The sequence below is a fragment of the Podarcis filfolensis genome (genome assembly GCF_964270895.1).
Source record: "Podarcis filfolensis genome assembly, chromosome: 2".
In the NCBI taxonomy this organism is placed as follows: Eukaryota; Metazoa; Chordata; class Lepidosauria; order Squamata; family Lacertidae; genus Podarcis; species Podarcis filfolensis.
The window spans coordinates 122493323-122514715 of NC_139605.1; the positions used below are offsets into that span (position 1 = coordinate 122493323).

Here is a 21393-nt window from a genome sequence, read left to right on the forward strand (position 1 = left end):
TTGGTTGGCTTCATGATTTTTCCCACATTGTGATTTTTGCATAGCACAAACATGATTCATATTGCCAGGTAGAAAATTATGAAACCGATGTCACTACAGATTTTAAGCTGGTTTTGAATGATATATCCACATATCAATATATCGCCCAGCCCTAGAGACATCACAACAAAAGTTAGTAGGTATAACACGATTCTCCATTTGAAATCTAAACAACCAGCTTACACTGTAAAGTGGATGCTCAGGTTGTGAACATGTTCCATACGGGAGGCACGTTCGCAACCCGCAGCGCCGCGTCTGCGTGGGTTGCGATTTGGTGCTTCTGCGCATGCGTGACCAGAAGTAACCCATTCCGGTACTTCCGGGTTTTGGTGCGTCCGTAACCCAAAAAACCCCAACCTGAAGCGTCTGTAACCCCCAGGCCCTGTCTGCAGAAGTGAACCCTTTTCACCCCCACAGGGCCACAGCTGCCACTTACTCTGGGATTCTATTTTTTTTTGGGGGGGGGGGTGTTTCTCCTTGGTTATTGGACTCTTGCCACAGCAGTCAAGGAAGAGGGAGCTTTTATACACACACTCAGAATAAGAGTGCTATTTTTTCAAACAACTTGCAAACAAACCTGGAACCTGATCAATAAGCCCAGATACGGATCTTAAAATGACGGGAAAATATAAAACTTCCCCAACAGACTGAATTTCAGTGGCCACAAATGGCAGCAACACCCCCACAGCCACCCCCAAACAGAGGGCCTTTTCTGTAGTGCCGCCTGCCCTGTGAAATGCCTTTCCATCAGATGTCAAGGAAATAAACAACTATCTGACTTAGAAAACACCTGAAGGCATTAAGGTTTGATGTTTTATCGTGTTTTTACTATTCTGTTGGGAGCCGCCCTTATTAGGGGTGTTTCTCACTGAACCCCTTCCTGCATCTCACTCTTCAGGCTTTTTTTCATCAGAATTCCCACCCTCACCTACAAGAACGAACAGTGGAATTTCCATCCATTCTCAACCCCTTGCCGTTTGTCATCCTTAATTAGGGGGGAAAAGAGGCATTGTGGAAAATATGGAAGCATTTATTGCACATGAACATTTTAAATTAAACTCGGCAACCCCTGTCTCTGCCATGAGGCAGCGGCAGCTTCCTCATTTCTTCATTCTCATTTCTTCATCCTCTTTTAATTAAAGTGGCATCTGAAAAATAAAATCTCTAGCGGTTTCTGGAGATCAGTGCGAAGACCGTCGGCGAGTCCGGGCCGACACCGGGTGATGGCTTGGCTTCCAAACGTGGCAAATCTTTGGCATTGCGGGAGCACCTGGCTTTCCCAGCTTAAGTCTCTGTCCCACATCATCCCCCACAGGAAGCAGGCTGGGGGGAAGACCGGAAGTGAGAGCCCAGGATCCTTCGTTCCGGCCTGTGGCGGAGAAAGAGCTGGACTCGGGAGGTGATTGTGCTTCTTTTTCTCTTTCAGCCAAGCTGTGGTTATTATCAGAGGAGACTGGCAGCTTGGAAACTGTCCAGGGCACTGCGCCCTTCCCCACATATGGACGGAACAGACAGCTTGACACTAGGGGGCCTGAGATCAGACCAGCACCGGCCGCTCCAGCGGCTTCAAGTATTCCCTTTTTTGCTGGGAGCAAATGCCTTTGCTGCAATCCCCAGTCAGGGCACGATGGGTTTTGTAGGATCCAAGCCCCAGGGAAATGGGGGGAGAGGGAGGGCGTTGGGCCTTGAGAGCCTGCAGCCTCTTTCTCTGTGAGGAGCAGAGGTGCCTGGCCTCTGCAGCAGTCCGTGGGGCCCGGTGCCTGTGGCCCTGCCCTGCTGGTGTTGGCTGTGCTCCCCTTCTCAGTGCTCACAGCGGACGATCCTGGTGCCTCTTTGCAGGGCAGCAGCGGCAACACACCTACATGGAGGGCGAGGCTGGGCCTGCTAGGCTTCTGAAGCTGCTTGTGGCTTCAGCTGAGCTTTCTCCATAGCCGTGCCATAAGGAAGTGAGCGCTTGAAAAAGCCCAGCTGTGGAGGAAACACAGAGACAAGATCAGGGCTTATAATGTAAAAGGTACAACCCAGGAATCTTTTCCGGGGCAAACACCACTGGAATGAACATGCCTTGTGCACATCTCTAGATACTCACCTTCATTGTGATGGGGAGACAACCAAAAGAAGGAAAACTCCCCCAGGAGACATTCCCAGCATAGTTTACCCATAACTGTACAAAACAAGAGCGGGACTGCTCCACCAATCTATCCAGTGAGTCTTGTAACACTACTCTAGCCCACTGCATCTTATAGATCCTGCCTGCTAGTTTTCAGACAGATCTCCAAACTAGAAACACCCATAGGGTAAAAGCAGAGAGGTTTTTGCACAGGTCACAGAAATTAGGGTTGCCATATTTCAAAAAGTGAAGATCCGAACACAAAAGTTATTGAGATTTTTTTGCAAAATAGCAAAAAGACAGGAAATAAAAATAAACCAAAACTCTGCAGTCAGAATAAATCATGAAAATTAAGCACACTTAAGACTCCTTCACACGAGTGTACAAATCACTAAGTCTCTGTTGAATATGTGAACTGACTACATCAAAATGCAGGGCAATCACAGAAGTTGGACTTGCAGCAACACATTCTCACATGCAAATTGTGACTGCGTGTTGTAATCATCAAGCGACCAAAGATGGATTCACACGTGCCATGCTTTTTTCCTTCTTGTTGTTGTTTGCACTAAGTCTTTCATTTCCACAATCCAAGTATTAGGAACGTTAGGGACTGAGGGGGAGGCTCACACATTACAGCTGCTCCAGATTCCTTGCAGTGGCAGCTACATGTGAAGGGCAGAATTGCATTGCTCCTTGCTGCCTGCATCATACATGACATCACACACGACACTTTTAGTTGCACAGAAAGCAGAAAACACACATTTGCAACTGTTGGAGGTGCTTTAGCCAGGTAACTGCAGTGTAGCTGCAACTCTCAGTTGAGCATGCAGGCAATGGCAAACCTGAATTTAGCTCTGTGCAATGTGCAAAAATGACTCAAAGTGTCTATGAGGGTGCGGGGTGGGTATTGCAGGGACTAGAAATAATAGAGAAAGGAGGGGCTAGGAGCTGTCCAGAGTGCTGAAGCCGCACCCCATTATTACCACTTGAAATCCTGCACAGTGTTCATCTGGCATTTGGAATTTTATTATTATTTGTTCATATTGCTCTCTGCAACTGTAAGGCCAAGAAACTGCTGTTAAAAAGCATTTGAAAGCAAAGCTTTTTAGCAGTCTAGCATAAAAACGTGGAGCATCCTAAGCTGATGAATTTAGTCATTCCAGTCCTACTTGCAGATGGTGTGTCAGAGATTCTAACACCTTATCCCCAACTCTGAACCTTGCCCCCCCCACTTTCTCCCAACTCAGTTATCCCACCTTGTATAGAACATAGATGAGCAGCGCCAAGAGCAGCAATCCAATCAGAATGGCTAAGATGATGATCCAGAGAGGAACCCCCTGACTGGTCTCTGCCTTGGGCCAGTGCAGTGATGTTTGCACCTGTCAGCAGAAAGGAAGCAGGAATAAGGTTATCACCTGTCTTGCATCCAGAGGCTGCCAACCATTCAAGTTAAGTGGAACCCTCATGTACAGGAACAGTCTCCTCAGTATCAGGCACAGGGAACGAACACCAAAGGCAGCCATTCCTTGGTTGTGAGCTTCTATCTAGAGGTATTTGGCTGCCTCCTATTGGAACCAGAATTCCATGGATGGACCCTGATCCAATCTAGAAAGATCTGCAAAACACTCTCTTTGCTCAACAGCATGATTCAACAGCTTGTTGAAAGAAGGCCCAATTGAGTTCTATGGGACCTATTCCCAAGTACATGTGTGCAGCAGCCCTGGCTGGTGGGCCTAACTGGGTCCCCAGCCCCCCAAGTAGCCTGCAAATCATGTCCCCTGATGTCATATATGATGGCAGGTGTTGGGCAGGCAAAGGCGTAACTGGCCCAAAGGGAGGTTGCAGGTACCATAGATCAGCTAACCATCAGCACCTGCAAAGCTCCCTGCACAGTGCTTTGCAAGCATTGACCATCAGCTGATCACTGGGGCTTCTGCAGCACAGCACTATGGAAGAATGAGTCACCCAGTGTCATTGTGACATCAAGTGACTGACAAGCGGGAAACGCCCCCCCCCCCGTCAGGCTTGGCTGTTGTCATAATGATCCGGCCAGTCTGTCAGATCCAGGACTGCAGCCTAATTTTTACTTGTTTGAAAAGCAACAAAATGTATTCCAGCTAAACTGTCCTGTCCCCCTCTCCATCTACCTCCAACTGTTCTGTGGTGAGGATCCTGAAGACATGCTAGGTTTTTGTGATTCTAATGCTATTTGTAAGTTACCTTGGAAAGATCTGCATCCTGAAAGGCAGGATACTACTATTATTGTCACCGCCACCAAGGATTTATAACAATAAACATCAACAATAGTTAATGGTAATGAATACTGACCTTGAGGTAAGCGGTGGGTTTCTCTAGAGGCTGGATTTTGTAGGGCACTTTCTGCACGTAGTAGACAGCTTCGCACTGTATGGTGTAGGGATTATTCTCTTTCTGCAAATGTGTAAAGGGGATAAAATAAAAGTGAGGGCCAGACCCTGGGATGCACTGGGTTAGTATGTGGCCAGCTGGCTCTGAAGAGACCTAGTGTGGAGTCAAACATACCCTCTTCCCAAGGGATGAGCCTGCAAAAGTAAATGTATGGGGAAGGGAAGGCCATTGGCTTCCTGCAGTGACTATTTTATTTAGGCAAACAGCATTTCCATGTGGAAGAGAGGGTCAGACAGACAGACACACCAGCTGCATGCCTCTCTTCATTGCTCCACCACCAAGAAATAAGTGCTTTGATTCTTATCATCAGTTGCAAGTCATTCTGGGGCTTGTTTGCTTGAAAAGCGGGATATAAGCCTTTATCATAAATAAATAGATCTCATGTGGATCCACTGAGCCAAGTCAAGAAGTGTGGTGTGTCCTTCCAGTGGAGGCAAGAGGGTCTGGGAAAGGTGGAAGAGCTGGCAGGGGTTTCAGCACAATACACCAGATGCTGTGAAAGCCAGCCAGCACCCAGCAATCTCTTCCCCTCTCTCAAGTCGATTCTTAACCCCGAAATCAAATCTGCAGCTGTAAAGTGAGGCCTGGAAGAGGCTCCTGGCAGGTGCTGTGCTTACCAGCTGGAAGCTCTTGGACCAGATGCGGAAATAGAGGCGCAAGCTGACACTTTTCTGTCTCTGCACCGCCCCCATGTGGCAGCGGAGCTGGAAGCACTCCTCGTCATTGCATTTCTGCAGCACAAGAAGGAACCATAGTCAGAAGAGAGCCTGAGGCTGAAAACACCCCCAGAAACCCAGTTATGCCACTAGGGCCACAGGCAGCGATCGGGTGCAGCAACAGTGCTTCTAACAACTAAAGCGTAACTCCTGGGGAAAGTCATCATGTCTAAGTGATTCACAAACTTTCTCCCTGACCCACGACCCTTTGAAAATTGTTGAGGGTCTTGGCAGACCACTTAATGATTTTTCTGCCGGTTGCTTAGGAACTGCAATGTGCTGTGCAGGTGCTGTCTCTCAGCCTTTCCCCCCCTTTCTCATGGCTTCCTTCCTTCCCATGTACTGACTTTCCACTCCTTTCAAGCGCCTTGTTGGTCTCTTCTCCCCATCTTGGCCCAGCTGCAGTTTTCTTCCTCCTCTGAGGGCAGCAGAGCCTCCTCTCCTTGCTGCTTCCACACTTTGGGAACCCTGCTCTAAAGCTATAGCTGGGAAGGGAAATGATAAGGGCTGTACACAACTTTTCATACCGACGGAGATCTTAGAATCCCATGAAATCATTACGTGAGCAAAGGCTGCGGAAGAGCATGAGGAAGGGATGCATTAGGGCAGCGTTTCTCAACCTTGGGTCCCCAGATGTTGTTGAACTACAACTCCCATCATCCCTAGCTAGCAAGGCCAGAACTCAGGGATGATGGGAGTTGTAGTTCAACAACATCTGGGGACCCCAGGCTGAGAAACACTGCATTAGGGGCTTTGTCAGGCTGCAGCAGCAGCAGGAGGAAGAGAAGGGAAGCAGGACCACTCCATCAGCTCAGCTGGACCAGCAACCTTTGGCTTCTCCTCTCGCATTCCAGGTGGTCATTGTAAGCGCTCTGTAGATAAGAGCAAGTGCTCAAGTTTACATTTTTCTTCCTACATGTTATGTATTTTAGACTGAAAGTCTGAGGGCAGCTAACTGATTGCTGTAGGTCACTCTGGGTGATTTTTTTTCCAGCTGAAGAAGCTAAAAGGCTTACCAGAGTGTTCAAAACTCCATCTTGTTTCTGCACATAGTGCTGCTCTGGCCAAGGTGAAGCTGCTGAGCTCTGCTCCAGCTAAGAGAGAAAGAAGGCACCTTTCTAAATAAGTTATCAATAGTCACGAGCCCATTGTACAAGCCTTTCTATAGTTAGCTGTGACCCAGTGATACAGTTGACATAGTATATGCTCTAGATGCTGCACCTCTGCTCACTCCACTCACCGACCCCACTGCCATTCCCCCCACATTAAGCTTCCTCTGCAACAACTCCTTCTGCCTCAGATGACGGAGGCATAGCCTTAGCACAGCCACCATGGCTAGGAGCCACCGATACCTTCCACCAATTTGTCCAATCCCTCTTTAAAGCCTTCCTTGCTGGTGGCCATCACCGAGTTCCATCCTTGAACTAACATTCTGCTTCTTTGCATGTTCACAAGTTCTGCTGAATCAGACTGAGCAGGAGTGCAACAGGAGATGCACAGAATTTATAAGAAAACAGCTGATTCTTTCATTGAGGTTTAGCAGTCTCCTTCTCTGGTAGTCAAGCCTCTCTTACTTAAAACAAAAAACCCTCCCCATCCCATTGTTCAAAAGAAACTCAGCTCCTGGGTCTGTCTGTGTCAAGAAGCAGGCATGCAGTATCTCATGGAGACACCGTGCTTAACGGTTTTTTCTTTTCCAGCCGACCAATGGAGGCAGGTTACAAAGGCCAAATATATGCCAGGGGGCAAGAGAAGCTATTGGAGAAATGTTGGGGAAGGGGCAAAGCATTAAGGTTCCTGGCACAGAACAGGATGGGGATGAGTTACGAAGAAGGTTCAGAACCTGGAGGGCCATCAGATTGTCAGAGTTTTCAGGAAGGAGTCAAGAAAATACCAAGAAGCTTGAATAATTAAAGTGGATCAAGGCGACCTGTCTCTATGGCAACAAATCCACTTAAAACCCCCAGAAACTGGATTTTTGCAGTTTGGAAAGTAATGGGGAAATGCATTGAAAAGTGTTAAGATGAACAAATGACTAACAGAAAGATGTAGAAACACCCCAAAGGCAAATTAGGATGAATGCTCAATGTCATAGAACCTCCCTACAAACAAATTAAAATGAGCGCCCAATAAAGGATACACATAATCTAACTTCTCTGTAGGCTTTATGCAACCAAATCAGGATGAATGCTTAATAAATAGGCTTGTCTGGAGGAGAGGCTGCCATTCTGCAGTGTGAACGCTGAGTTCCCCCACCCACCTAAAAATGTTCCTACTACTCAGCATTTTAATCCTGTGCTGATAGGGAATTGCACTGTCCCTGGTTGCAGAGGCTGAGCTCCAGGCCCCAAACTCACATCCCAGGCCAGTCCTCTGCAGAGGCGCTTCTTTTCCCGCCCGCTGACCAACCATTACCTGCAGGCGTGAAGGGTTGAGGAGGTGGCTGGAGGTGCAGTTGGCTTGCGCCACGTAGCGTGTCATGTACAGCACAGCTCGCCCTTGAGTCCGGAGTGGGCAGCTGATGTCCAGGATCCCCTCGCTGATGGCGCTTGGCCCGTCATTCAAAAACTGCAGGACAAATGGGAAGAAAACAAATTGCAGGGACATCGGAAGCTGCATTACGTCACCAAGTCAGATTATGAGCCCATCTGGTTTGGTGTGGTCGGTTATGGCTGGAAATGGCTCTCTGGGGGTTGCAAGGACTGAGAAGCTTTCTCATCACCTGCAGGCAAAGCAAATGCTCCAGCACTGAGCTACAGGATCCTCCCCCAAAGAGGCGGCAGCAGGGATGGGGGTGGGGGAAAAGCACAATGATCTAAACATGGTGGACAGGCCCAGTGGTCACAGAGAAAGGAGGAGAGACAGACTGGTACTGTTTTAAATAGTGGCAAGCCAGGTGCTTCCAGGAATGAAGCAAACACTCTCTCCTGCAGTTTGCCCTTTAGCACCCATTATCCAACGATACACTGCCTCTAATGCTGGAGGTTCCATTTTGCTATCAGTGCTGCCAACAGATTTCTCCCTTGTGAAACCTTGAAAGCTAAGAATATGAGATAGTGTGCATGCCATAATTCTTCAGGAACACAGAAGAAACACAGAATACAGCACTGGGCACAGGATTCAGAATTTCATCTTTTTTCCTCCTTGCTTGTTAAGCAAAGGTATGGTTCCAAAAGCAAGAGTGATCCTGCCCATGCATGAACTGCCACCACCCTTGCACTCTTGTCCTCAGCGGACAACACCCACCTCATAGACATGGCACACGCCGGGGCCCACGTCTTGTTCTCGTTGCAGCGCTCGACTTGGGAGCAAGCCAGTCCCTGGAAGGGACACTGTCTCTGGCATGGATGCTCTATAGAAGGGGAAAGGAAGGCACTCAGACATGCAGAAGAAAAAGCGATTTTAAACAGGCCAGAGCAAAATCCTTATGAATTATTTAGGCTATTCAAAATGGCAAAAAATGCAAAATTACAAAACTTTACAGAACTGCAATAAAACTAGTGTTGCAAATCTGAAGGCCAAAGCCCTCATCAGTTGTATTGTATTCTGGCGTAACAGCGGATTTTATTGCAACTTTTAAAAAATCTCTCTTTGGTAATTTCAAAATGAAGATCCTTTTCCTAGCCCACTTTTCCTCAGCAATATCAAATTGTAAGATCTCTGGCATTGGTATCATTTATTTATTGAAATATTTTTATTGCTCCATAAATTGTTCCAGGCAGCTAACCTAACTCTAGGTGGCTCCCAACAAAATATTAAAAACACTATAAAACATCAAACATTTTTGTTAATATGCTTTATGTGTATTTGGATTTGTCTACTTACTGAAACAAAAGAGTTTCTGATGCAGAAGCTACAGCTTGTGTGGCTCACAGGAGCAGATTAAATGAAGTAAATAAGAATTACTGGCAGCACGACCCTCTGCTGCTGAGAGAACTGTGCTGGTTGCCAATTCACTGCAGGGCAGCTTCAAGGTTCTTGAATTAATTCACAAAGTCCAAAGTTCCTAAAGGACCACCTGTTGTCTTATGCCCCCCCCCTCGATCACAGATATCCTCTGACTAGCCCAGCCTCCCGTGGGGAAAACAGATTGAGTGTGAACCAGCTAAACCGAAGCGTCTGGAGCGTTGTCGTAGTGCTACTTCAGAGACAGGATTCCTAGACCTGCTTCTTGGGGCTGCTACAAAGGATCTGAGCATCGGGTGAGATTCAGCTAAATAGTCCTGAGCGCAGAAGCCAACGCAGGGGCTTCCTCTAGCTCAACCAGGGCTCTCCCCCCTCTCCTCTCCCCACACCACCCACAAATATGAGCTAGAGGGTTGAGGGAACCCCCAGGGCGAGCCAAGAGGGAGGCAGAGGGGAAAGTCTCAATGAACGAGCAGACCTCACTTCATGAGTGTATATCCCTCCCAAAGAGAGACAGGGCTTCACCAGGGAAGAGCTATAATTTACCCTTTGGGGACCGAAGAGGAGATGTGGGGGCCTCACACCTTCTTATTAAAACAATTAATGACCATGCCAAACACTTTGCTTCTGGCGTCACACTCACCCCTGGGCTTTGAGATAAACGGCAGCCTCGACACGCAAGGGGAACGAAGCCACCTCACTGTGGGAGTTGTTTGCGTTCTTGCTGTAGTGAAAGAGACATAGTCATATGTGACTGTATGTAGGACTAGCACTGCACAGAAGAAGAGTACACAAGAAGCAGCTAGGAAAGGGGTTGTGGACCTTCATTCAGCCCCAAGGCAGGTGGGGCCAGAGACAAAAGTGGGCAGAGCAATGGGTGGAAATTGTAGCTCTGTAGTTTTTACACAGACGCATGCACACCCCTCTGTCATCAACCCAGGGAAGGAAGAAGCATGACCAGAGTGCGAGGACACATTCCACTTGGGCAAAAAGCCCCCGTCCCCAGAAAGGATTAACGAGGCGCAGGGGAGAGAGGGGGGAATTCCTTTGCACAAGAGGATCGTGTTCTGCACTTAGTTGAATCCTGCCCTGGGGAATCCTGCGGTTCCTCTGTCACAGGGATGGGGAACCTGCAGCCCTCCAGGTGTCATTTGGCTCCCAGCTCCCATCATCACCAGCCATCATGGCCAATGGACAGGGATGATGGGAGTCCAGAAACAGGCTGCCAATCCCTGCTCTGTAGACAAGCCTCCCCAAAAATCATCTCACCCATTTAGCCCTGGTCCTTCCTTGCAATGTGCCGTCCTGGGGCAGGTAACAGGGGCAGCTATGGGGAGAATTTGGGGGAATTCTCTGGCTCATTTTTACCTGTGAATCTGAAAGTCAAATTGGATGGATTTCTTCGCATCAAGGTGAGGCACAGTAAAGCGTAGGCCACCCCAGAGCTAGGCGAGATACGGAAAAGAGAAGAGTCAGTATCTGTGTCCATCCCCCCCACTCTCCACTGTCAATGGCTGTGTGTCACCTGAGGCAGCGGCCTCACTCTGCCTTATGGTAGAGCCAACCTTCCTATTCTGGGTGAGCTTAGCTAGCCCTACCCTAATTGGTTAATCCTCACACACGGGTGGGATGAATGCCCCCCAACAAATAGCTCCCACTTGGAGGAAAAGCCACTGTGCCCCATATATACGCTCCCCCCATTATTATGAGTGCCATCACTCTCCCTGCTTGCAGTTTCCCAAAGGACACAGAAGCTCTCTCGTACTTTGTCGCTGTGTCCCCTATCACAAATAGATTACAGTGGCTCTGATCACAGCTTGCTAGTTTTGCCTTGCTCCAATGAGCATAACCATAGATCCCTTCACCACAGTTGACTTCTCATCCCAGCACACCCCAAGTGCCAGGGAAGTGGCTCGAAAAGTCCTCCAACCACCTGCCCCTAACAAGACCCCCTTGCCATGGAGTGCAGACACTCACACTGGTGCCTGCCTTCATTGGGTTGCCGAGGTCACAGAAAACCATGTTGGTGTCATTCACCGTGTCATAGTGGCAGCTCAGGCTGGAAAGGTTCTAGAAGACAGAAGGGAACAAGGGTGAGAAGAGGAGGGTGGACTTGCCTCTGCTTGAGCTCAGCGGTTGGTGCATTGCCTCACCCTCACGACAGATGCTTAAAGTATTTGGGTCGCATCAAATGTAGCAAGTTCTCATGTGGCTATTGCAGTAAAGTGTGTTTTCCCCCCAGAGCATGGCATTGATGCACCTCCTTGCCAAGGGTGCAAGGGACCACACTAGCTGGGACCGCGGGGAGCTGTACTCTAAAACATCTGGAGGACATCCGGTTGGCAGAGACTGGGGTGGTGGGTGGAGTCATCATCCCAGCCCCACCCACAGGTTGACTCAGAAAGTCTGCTCTCTGAGGAAATCAGGGACATTATTTTATTTTTTAAAAAAGAAAATTGAGAGCATTTTAATATACCAATCTAAGCAATCAAGCATTGCAGCCTCACCATAACCGCATTCTCTGGATCCCTCAAGAGGGGGCCATAATAGTTGCAGCTGCAAAACCTATTGTCAATTTCTAGCATAGATCTGTCCACAGACCTTCTACCCCATGAGGACTAGACCTTTTTGCAAAAGCACTTCCTATGTTATTTCAAAAACCCACAAAGGATAAACTTGCTGCCTCTTCTTCTTCCCCCCTTTAAAAATAATCATACTCAGGAACCCACCATCATATATCTGCTTTCCCAAAAATTGAGAATTGTGCTTGTATCTCAGTTCCAAGCTTTGGGAAAGGACAGCCTCTTCATTAAGTTCACTCCCCCCTGGCCAGGAGGGGTTGCAAGGCAATTTGCCTGCAGAAGGATGAGGTTCCCCCCAGCGGAGGCACGTACCCCATGATTCCGCAGAACCCCCATGTAGTCTGCTTCCGGTGGGATGGTAACGTGGAGCTCAGCCTCATAAGCACCACCCTCACCGCGGTTCTGGGCGTGGAAGGTGAGGTTCAGCGCATTCTTGTCTCCCAGGTAGACAACAGTGTGGTCCCTGCGACAGACCCAGCAAAGAAGGAGAAGGAGAGACACACATATCAGCGAAGATCCAGGGGTGCCCATTTTTAGGAGGTACAATATAGAGAGCAGCCATTTCAGGCCATGCAACTCTGGTTGTTTTCACACATGAAGCTTCTATCACTTTGAACTTAAAAAACAATGGCAAAAACTGTATTCAGTTTCTCCTCCACCCTTCATTTTGGATTGACATATGGAACAAAGAGAGTCCCAGAAGTGCCTCAGGTAGATTCATAGAACTGCAGAGTTGGAAGGGACCACAAGGGCCATCTAGTCCAACCCCCTGCAATGCAGGAATCTTCCACCCAACATGGGGACTGAACCCACAACCCTGAGATTAAGAGTTGCATGCTCTACTAACTGAGCTATCCAGCTATGCCCCCACCCCTCTGGGCAGCTCGCATTATACACAGGATTATAAATGAAAATGGGCCTGTATGTTCAGTGTGCATGCCAGACACAGATCTCTCTGCATAAAAAGGAGTACCTATTGTGTCCTTAATACTAGTGCCATATATATATATTTCCCATAACAAAGGCCTCCAAGAGCATTCCTTGAATGCACCCAATACTGAGTGTTTAGCATTTGCTTAACTGAGATCTCAGGTCTCTCAACCCTGGAATGGAAACCTTGTTAAGGTAGGAGAAGGGCACTGAATGTGTTCAGCAGGATCTCTAGGAAGGTAGGAAACGACCTTCTACAAAGTCAGGTGACTGGCCCAGGTCAGCAACGTCTATACTGATTGGAAGCAGCTCTTCTGGGAGTTTCTCCCAGCCTTGCCTGGAGACACCGGGGGCTGGACCTTCTGCATGCAGAAGAACATAAGAAGAGTCCTGCCGGATCAGCCCAATGACTCATCTAATTGAGCATCCTGTTCTCACAGTGACCAACCAGATACCTGTGGGAAACCTGCAAGGAGGACGCAGGTGCAACTACACCCCCCCCCCCGGAATTCCCAGCAACTGGGATTCAGAGGCATAATGCAAAGTAGATGTTCTTCCATGGAGCTACAGCCCACCCCATTGATTGCAGACAGATTCAGATAGGAAGGGATTGTTGGTGCTGGATGAACACATGCCCTCCCCTTAATTCATAGCTTGCTTCTGTTTATACGATGCCTTTTGCAATTCTTACTCTTTTACATTACTCTATTATTAGAAAGCTTACTTTTTAAAACATTTACATATGGGCAAGCAGTGTGCAAGATGCTGCTGACACAACACAAGAAGTGATATAATCTATGTCCATGTGCTATTAGATGGGAAAGGCACGAGATCAGCTAACAGCAGAGAAGCAGGAGCCGTTGCTGTGGGTAATAAGAAGAGCATAGTTTTGGCCATCTTTTTATCCCGTCCAATTGCACTTCCATTTTACAACAGCAGAGGGAGCCAAACTGCTGAAGGCGAACCCTTCCAAGGGAAATCACTGATCCCCAGCCCCCCAATGCCAAAGGTGTGCATGTATTGTATTGTATGTTCTGGTGTTCCCACATGGCCGTGCTGGATGCAGATGCGCTGGTAAGAGGGAATATCTGATTAGCAAGAGAGTAGACCCCTGGAAGAAAGGAGGGAGATCAGGACTTCTGCAGAGGGTGCCAAGAGCTACAATCCCTTCCTGAAGCCACGAAAGCAGCGGGTTCAACATGTGTAACAAGGATGCAAGGGGGAGGGGGGATCTGCCTGAATATTCTGGGTGGTGGATAAAGCAACAGAATGCAAACAGCACCCAAACTGCCTGGCTTCTTCCATGTTTGTGATGCCACAGAGCGAGGCAAGAGAGAGCCTTACCCAAAAACGTCAAGCTGAAGGTCAGGGACACAGACATTGTCTTCACCACAGTCCAGCTGGATCTGGGCCTGGTGGGCAAAAAAGACAAAAACACCTCTTTGCCTGTTTGCCGACACTAAAAGGATCACGTTAACCTATTACTATGCTGACATAACATAAGCTACAAAACTACAAAAGCTGTATTTGGTTGAACAGCTAAACCATGGCGTAGAACTATGTTCATAAGCTGCGGTGAGTCTTGGGCTTGCATGCTTCCCATCTCCTCCTGTGCAGGCAGGGAAAAGATGCTGGCAGCATTTTCTTGCCGAGTCCCGGAATTCTGGCTTCTTGTTGTGTCCAAGACTGAGCCACTACTTCTGAGCTGTCGTGTTTTGAAAGTGACCATTAACCGTTGGATAGCCTGCAGTTCTTCTTGAAACGAATAGGGACATATTCTAGACAAAGGGCATTAGGTTTCCCTGTCTTGTAGACCTTACATGCTTTTGGGTTATTATCTTCCCAGAAAGGCTGAGTGTCGCTGCACTGCAGTCTACCCTGCCAGGGAGGAGAGAAGCCCTTTCTGTATCCCATAGCACCAAACATGTGTTCATGGAATGCTGGGAGCAACTGCTGAGCAATCCTCCAACCCGAGAGTACCTTCTGTTCAATGTGGTTGTGCGTGAGGTAGTTGAGAATGGGCTGCAGACCATGTGCGTCCTGCGGGGCCTCTGGATCCAGCGAGAAGTTGAGGGACAGGTGGATGGGGGAGAGCTTGTCGCGGAATTCAGTCTCGTTCTGGAGAAAGAGACAGAGGGGGGATAAGGCACCAAGGGCATGGATCCCATGCTGCAAAGAAATGCTTGCTGCGCCATGGGGTGACAGGTGCTCCTCTGACTCTTCAGCCAAACTGCGAGGGCTGCATGGAGTTGCAGGTGCAGTCACACGCCAGCTACTGTGGGAACCCTTTTTAGATCCCTGGATATGGGTGCTGGGAAGCAGAGTCCAGCACATCTGGCAAACCCACAGGTTACCCACCCCTGCACAAAGCCATAACTTTCCTTGCAATGAAGTGCAGAAATATGCTGAAGAACAGCCACACCCAAGAGAAGAAGGCAGAGCTTGTGGGCACAGACTGAGACTCACCCTGAGGTAGATCTTCATCTCGCGGCACTCAGAGTTGGCACCGTTGCGGATTTGGAGGGTCTCGACTAGGTGGGGCTGGCGGGAACGCAGGAAGAGCGCTCTCTTCACTGCCCCTTTCTGTTTGAGGTGGTCGAGGTGCAGCTCCACATTGAACCCTACGCATGCAGGCGAGAAGAAGATGGGGTCAACTGAGCTGTGATAGCCCTATGCCCCAGAACGCAGCCCAAGAGGGGCTCCCACATCAGTCCCAGAAGAAGTACTGATCACCCACAAGATATAACTCTTGGTTTCTTAGCAAAATCAGGGAGGGCTCAGATTGATGGTTTGGTTGTTTGCAGGCATATTCTGCAACATTTCATTGCTTATGCAATAATAGAGGTGGATTTCTACCAGACCACCCAAACATCATTCAGCTTTGTTAATTGTTCTGCGATGCTTCCTCAGAGTTACAGCATTTTTGGCATCTGGAAGGGACACTCTTGCACTGTACTCGGATCATTGGTCATTTGGGGCCTATGGGTCACTACAAGTGTGGCAGATGCTCTTCCTGCCCATTTTCATTACAACTGAAAGAAATTTACGATGAGAATACTATTTTCAGATTTGTTACACATCAATTTAAAGGTAAAGGGACCCCTGACCATTAGGTCCAGTTGCAGACAACTCTGGGGTTGCGACGCTCATCTCGCTTTATTGCTGGCCTCCAGTGCCTCTCTCAATGTTGCTGGACTCAATCTCCCATAATTCCTGAGCACTGGCCATTCTGCCTGTGGGGTGATGGGAGGTGGAGTCCAGCAACATCTGCAGGGCCAAGGTTCCCCATTCTTGCTGTGTAGCCTTCTGCTTTCGCCATGCTTTCTGTCCCAGCTTCTGGGTTCCAGAATCTGAAAACTTGGCTTGACCTCCAGCTGATCTTGGCCTAACTCCAAGGCCTTCTCGATGCTGAAGGTTCATAGGAACATAAGAGAAGCCCTTTGGATCCGGCCAAAGGCCTCCTCTAGCCCAACATGCAGTTCTCCCAGTGAAGAAGAAGAAGAAGAAGAAGAAGAAGAAGAAGAAGAAGAAGAAGAAGAAGAAGAAGAAGAAGAAGAAGAAGAAGAAGAGTAGTAGTAGTAGTAGTAGTAGTTTTGGATTTGATATCCCGCTTTATCACTACCCGAAGGAGTCTCAAAGCGGCTAACATTCTCCTTTCCCTTCCTCCCCCACATCAAACACTCTGTGAGGTGAGTGGGGCTGAGAGACTTCAAAGAAGTGTGACTAGCCCAAGGTCACCCAGCAGCTGCATGTGGAGGAGCGGAGACGCGAACCCGGTTCCCCAGATTATGAATCTACTGCTCTTAACCACTACACCACACTGGTCAACCAGATGCCTGTGGACCAGCTGTGCTAGACTCTTGAGACAACTTCCTGATGCCAGCACTTGTCAGTGGCATAGATGCCACCCCTTCCCCATATTACTCACCAATGGAGTCGGGCACATGTTTCCCAGATGCATTCAGACAAAAGCTCAGGTTGATGCTGTTGACATGGGAGAAAGGGGGGAGCAATGAGTCATTGTAAGAAATGAGTGAAAGGCAGTGCAGTCTAGGGAGGGTCAAATTGGAATGTGAATGCCCTGGGTTCAGATCCTTGCTCAGTCAGGGGCTCACCTACATCTCCGCTACAGTAGAATGACATTATTTAAGGGCAAGAGTAGTCAACATGGTGCCTTCCAAATCCCATCAGCCCCAGCTGGAATGGCCAATCGGCTGATGGGAGTTGTAGTCCTGAAACCTTGGTTATTACTTGTTAAGGGCCTACCTCAAAGGATTGCTTGCTTTAATCACTGTACAGCACTATGGGGCTATAAAAATGGAAATCGCTGCCAGGAAAGGAGGCTGGTGCTCTGGACAGGGTGCCTTCTGATGCAGCTGGAGTTGAAACAGAACTTCGGGGGGAGGGAGATAGAGGAGATCCAGTGGCACGCAGGAATGCCACCTATTTAAAAAGGAATGGCTATGGAGATAGGAAAGATGCGCCACGTTCTGTCAGTTCTGCCAGGAAGGAAACGGGATGGGGCAGCAAGGGGAATCTGGGCCTTATTCCCAGGGACACAGGTGTTCCAAGGCAGAACAAACTGAAATGCAGAGAAGAGGGCAACAAAATACACCTGGCCTCAGGGCAACTGAGGGCAAGGTGTGGAACAGGAAGCTCATTCAAGAGGCAGATTCTCTTGATGCAAGAGTTGGGGTGGGGGGAGAGCGGCTAACATGTGATGGTGGGGTGGTGGTGGTTGGGGTGTGTTCCTTTCTGGATGACTCAGCCTCTCCTCCCAGCCATGTGGTCCCAGCGGGGTCACCAGCCTATTACAATCACCCATTCATAGTCAAGTTGGGCAGGTGGCCAGGGCAACCCCCACTTCTCTCCAGTTGCTGAGCAACTGAAAAACTCAGTTCATAAATATCCCCCCAGGCCCCTTTCATGGCTAGAGGATCAATACAGCCCCTTCTTAGCTGGAGCAAATCTGGAAGGCACATGCTATTTTTGTCACATGGAGACCACATGAAACCGATCTCCATTGTGACAGCTTATTTCACCTCTGCCGTAAAATGTCACAAGACTATCTGCTTCCTGGTTCTGCTTTGCCTGGAGTGAATGAGTTAGTGCAAGCACGGAGGTAAGGGCTCCTAGGCGTTTGTTCATGCAGGAGCCTGTGAATGAGGTTCCATGTGGTGAGAAGCCTCTAGGTAACAGTAGAAGCTCTTTGGTTATGACAGCTGCTACAAGCACCCACAGGGGGGCTTCCTTCCAGCTCCCAGCACTGTTGCCCACTAATATGTAGATCCATGGACATTGTTTTTGAAAAGGACAGCCCCCCACATTTTAAGCGTTTCTGGAATTTTACAAACTGTTGGGTTTTTTTAAACACTCCTACAGTAGCATACCATTAAAAAAAACAACGCAGACACCAGGATGCACATGCTAGTGCAGGTTTAATAGGAAAAGGCCTCCTGTCCTAAGACTCTCTTACTGAGAGATAAGCCCTGGCACTGATCTCAGATGGGTCTAACAGTCACAGCCCTCTTAGGGCTTGTCCGCATGGGACTCTTCCCTTTCTCCCATCGGGTAAACACCAGAAAGCGTCCTGGTGAGAGGTGGGGAGCTTTTGCTCGTGATACTCCTTTACAGTGTGGAAAGACACTGCTTTTGAAATGGCTCACCTGCCACAGGAACACAGGAAGCTACCTGACACCAAATCAGGCCACACCCCCTCGCAGTGTGGTCTACACTGACCAGCAGGAGCCTATTTCAGAGTTTTGCACAGGGCTCTTTCCCAGTCCTACCAGGAGATACTGGGGGTTGAACATGGGACCTTTGGTGTGCAGAGCATGTGCTCTGCCACTGAGCTATGGTCCTTCCCTATGGCTTACCCCAGAAGACTGGGAATTGTAGCTCAGAATAAGGCCAACAGAGCTACAGTTGCCACCGTCACTTGGGGACCATCAGGACTGTACCTTCCACTGTGGTTTCCTTCCAACATCACTCACCAAGCAACGGGGGTTCCAGTGCCCTCTAGGGTGCAAGCTCTCTCCTCAGGGTTAAACATGGTGGGGAAGATGCTGAGAGTGGCGCTTGCATGAACAATGGGGCGGCCCCTGTGAAGGTAGGCAAGAGAGGGAGGGAGAGAAAGAACTGTGATGTGTTTACCATTTCACCTGTCTTTCTGAACCTTTCAAACTCTTCTCTCCCAAATCGAGGGGTGGGGAGATGCATTTGTCTGCATCCCCATCCACAGTCCTTATGCACAGTGCCTACCTGTAAACCAGGGCTGTGTCCATTCCAAAGGCTCCCACAATCAGATCTGAAGGGTGGAGAAAGAGAAAGTAGTGGACAGGCAATGAGCTCTATCTTGTTGCAGATTTTGATACCATTTTCCAGGGGTTGGTTTCAAAAGAGAAACTTAGCTCAAAGCTGCTTATGTGTCACATTGCCTATTGTTTCTCAGTGGTTATGGGGAAAACCACTTAGCACATGCTCAGAGGAAGCCTCCTTTATTGCTCTTCCTTGCAAAGTCCTCTGAGATAAGGGCAAATCAACAGCTGCATGGTTAGGGGCAGATAATGCCCTTATGCCCAAGTTTTGCGAAGATAAGTATCAATGGACCACTTGAACATAGACAAGGGTGGTAGCCTCCTTGCATGACTGGTGCCCTTCAAGTGAGAGTCTCTTTGGAGACCTGATATTAAATGCTCATTATAAAGTGGGTGTTTATAAATGCCATTGCAGAGGGCTTTTACAATACCACTGGGACACTTTCTTGCTTTCACTCTGCCTTTCAGAGCATTCTGAGGCTTGCCTCCCTGAAGACCTATATTTATACCGGATGTTAACATGCTCCTTAGGATACAAGATGCCCAAACTGGCTGTTGGATTATCTGATCAATCATCAGGAATATAATAATTCCCTCTATTTCCAACATGCAGGGTTTGAGTGCCGCTGCCTACAGAGCCAAAATGGCGCCATACATGCACAAGGGAGGTATCAAGAGCACAAAGATCTTAAAATAAAAACCACTAAAGCTGTAAGAAACCTCAGACAGTTCAGTGAGGATTGAGCGTGCTCAATGGCCACAGAATGCTGAAGGGGGTGGAATGGGAACCCGGGTGGGAGGAACTGCCTAGCATCCTAGAGAGCCTGGCTGGCTGGCTGATACAGTGAACAGGAGCACTCCACGTGGCAACGTTTTCTTGCAGATCCCACTTGTGTATAGTATTTGGACTTCCTTAAGCTGTTACTCAATTGCACAGAGAACCATATTGCCTCTGTATCAGGGTCAGGCAACAGAGTGCCCTCCAGATATTGCTGGACGATGAGTCTCATCATCCCTGGCCAGTGGGCGACACGGGACTTGGGAGTCCAACAACTTGGCTAAACCTGCTCTACAGGATAAAGAGTTTGCTGGGTCCCCTTTGGATTTCTGCCTTTAGCCAGAGAGAGCTGGGACAGAACCTGGGACCTCATCCATGCAAAGCTACCAAAGATAACCTATGGCTCTTTGATGCTTCAGATGCCCCATTGCAGCCTTTCTTGTGGTTTCACACTCAGTCCTCACCTGGGTAGCCGTTTCCATCCAGGTCCTTAGCCCCACGCATGGAGAAGCCAAAGAAGTCTGGAGTCTGGCCAGCTGGCCAGTGGCCCTGTAACACCTGAGAAGGCTTGGGGTTCAGTCCGCCAGGCCGGCCATTGTACACATAGACCATGCCTTGCTGCTCCTTGCCACCAAACGGGGCCCCAATGGCCACATCTGCAGGAACAAATTCCAGCGTCAGCATTCATTCAGGTATTTGACAAGGCGTAGATGCCACTCGATCTACAAACACCTCTTAAGTGGCTGGCATGAAACAGGTGCAGGTGAACTTTGGCCCTCCAGATGCTCTTGGACAGGGGTCAGCAACCTTTTTCAGCTGTGGGCCGGTCCACCATCCCTCAGACCATGTGGTGGGCCAGACTATATTTTTTTGGGGGAAATGAACAAACTCCTATGCCCCACAAATAACCCAGAGATGCATTTTAAATAAAAGGAAACATTCTACTCATGTAAAAACACACTGATTCCTGGACTGTCTGCGGGCCAGATTGAGAAGGTGATTGGGCCGCACCCGGCCCCTGAGCCTTCGGTTGCCTCCCCTGCTCTTGGAGTTGAACCTCCAGCTGCCCCAGCAAACATGGCCAAGGGTCAGGATGATGGGAGTTGGGAGTCCAGCAACGACGGGAGGGACACAGGTTCCCCACCCTTGACATTAAACAAAACACTCATTTAAAGAAATGCCCATGTCTTGAAAGCAAGTTGGCCTAAAGCATTTCAAAACAGAAGTAAAACCAGCAGTTAAAAAAAAAAGAAATAACAAAGCACAATTACTTGTTAAAAACAACATGTCAAATGCACATCTGGACAGGCTTGATTAAAGAAAAGAATTTTTAGCAGGGGTTAAAAAAAGCAATGCAGTGACAATTGGAATAAAGAAAAAAGAAGGACAGACTAACCACCATCAATAAGGTACCAGTTCTTCCCGTTTGCTTGAGACTGTTGTCATGCTAGCGCCCTTGAGCGCATGCACAGCCAGCTGTGACTGACAACTCTTGCCTGTGCGCAAGTTGGAGGGTGAGGGAGAGAGGGGTGGTAGTTAGGCGGCCAGAGGGGAACTGCCATCACCACTGCTGAGCTGTGAGCTGAGC

At 48.7% G+C, this 21393-nt stretch overlaps 1 protein-coding gene across 3 annotated transcripts in view; it reads right to left on the reverse strand.

The window, feature by feature from the left end:
- Positions 1 to 1048: 1048 nt before the first annotated feature.
- ITGA5 (integrin subunit alpha 5) overlaps positions 1049 to 21393 on the reverse strand; it is a 68979-nt gene continuing 48634 nt past the window's right edge. For all 3 annotated transcript variants that reach the window (XM_083599755.1, XM_083599754.1, XM_083599756.1), the window contains exons 13-30: positions 20270 to 20461; positions 18972 to 19017; positions 18704 to 18811; positions 16639 to 16694; positions 15177 to 15331; positions 14691 to 14828; positions 14055 to 14122; positions 12093 to 12243; positions 11176 to 11268; positions 10567 to 10643; positions 9842 to 9922; positions 8539 to 8644; positions 7708 to 7860; positions 6309 to 6386; positions 5194 to 5307; positions 4478 to 4579; positions 3406 to 3528; positions 1049 to 2007 (exon numbers count right to left, since the gene is read on the reverse strand). In XM_083599755.1, coding sequence (XP_083455881.1) covers positions 1924 to 2007; positions 3406 to 3528; positions 4478 to 4579; positions 5194 to 5307; positions 6309 to 6386; positions 7708 to 7860; positions 8539 to 8644; positions 9842 to 9922; positions 10567 to 10643; positions 11176 to 11268; positions 12093 to 12243; positions 14055 to 14122; positions 14691 to 14828; positions 15177 to 15331; positions 16639 to 16694; positions 18704 to 18811; positions 18972 to 19017; positions 20270 to 20461 — 1925 coding nt within the window. In that variant the 3' untranslated portion in view covers positions 1049 to 1923. The remainder of the gene's footprint in view (positions 2008 to 3405; positions 3529 to 4477; positions 4580 to 5193; positions 5308 to 6308; positions 6387 to 7707; positions 7861 to 8538; positions 8645 to 9841; positions 9923 to 10566; positions 10644 to 11175; positions 11269 to 12092; positions 12244 to 14054; positions 14123 to 14690; positions 14829 to 15176; positions 15332 to 16638; positions 16695 to 18703; positions 18812 to 18971; positions 19018 to 20269; positions 20462 to 21393) is intronic.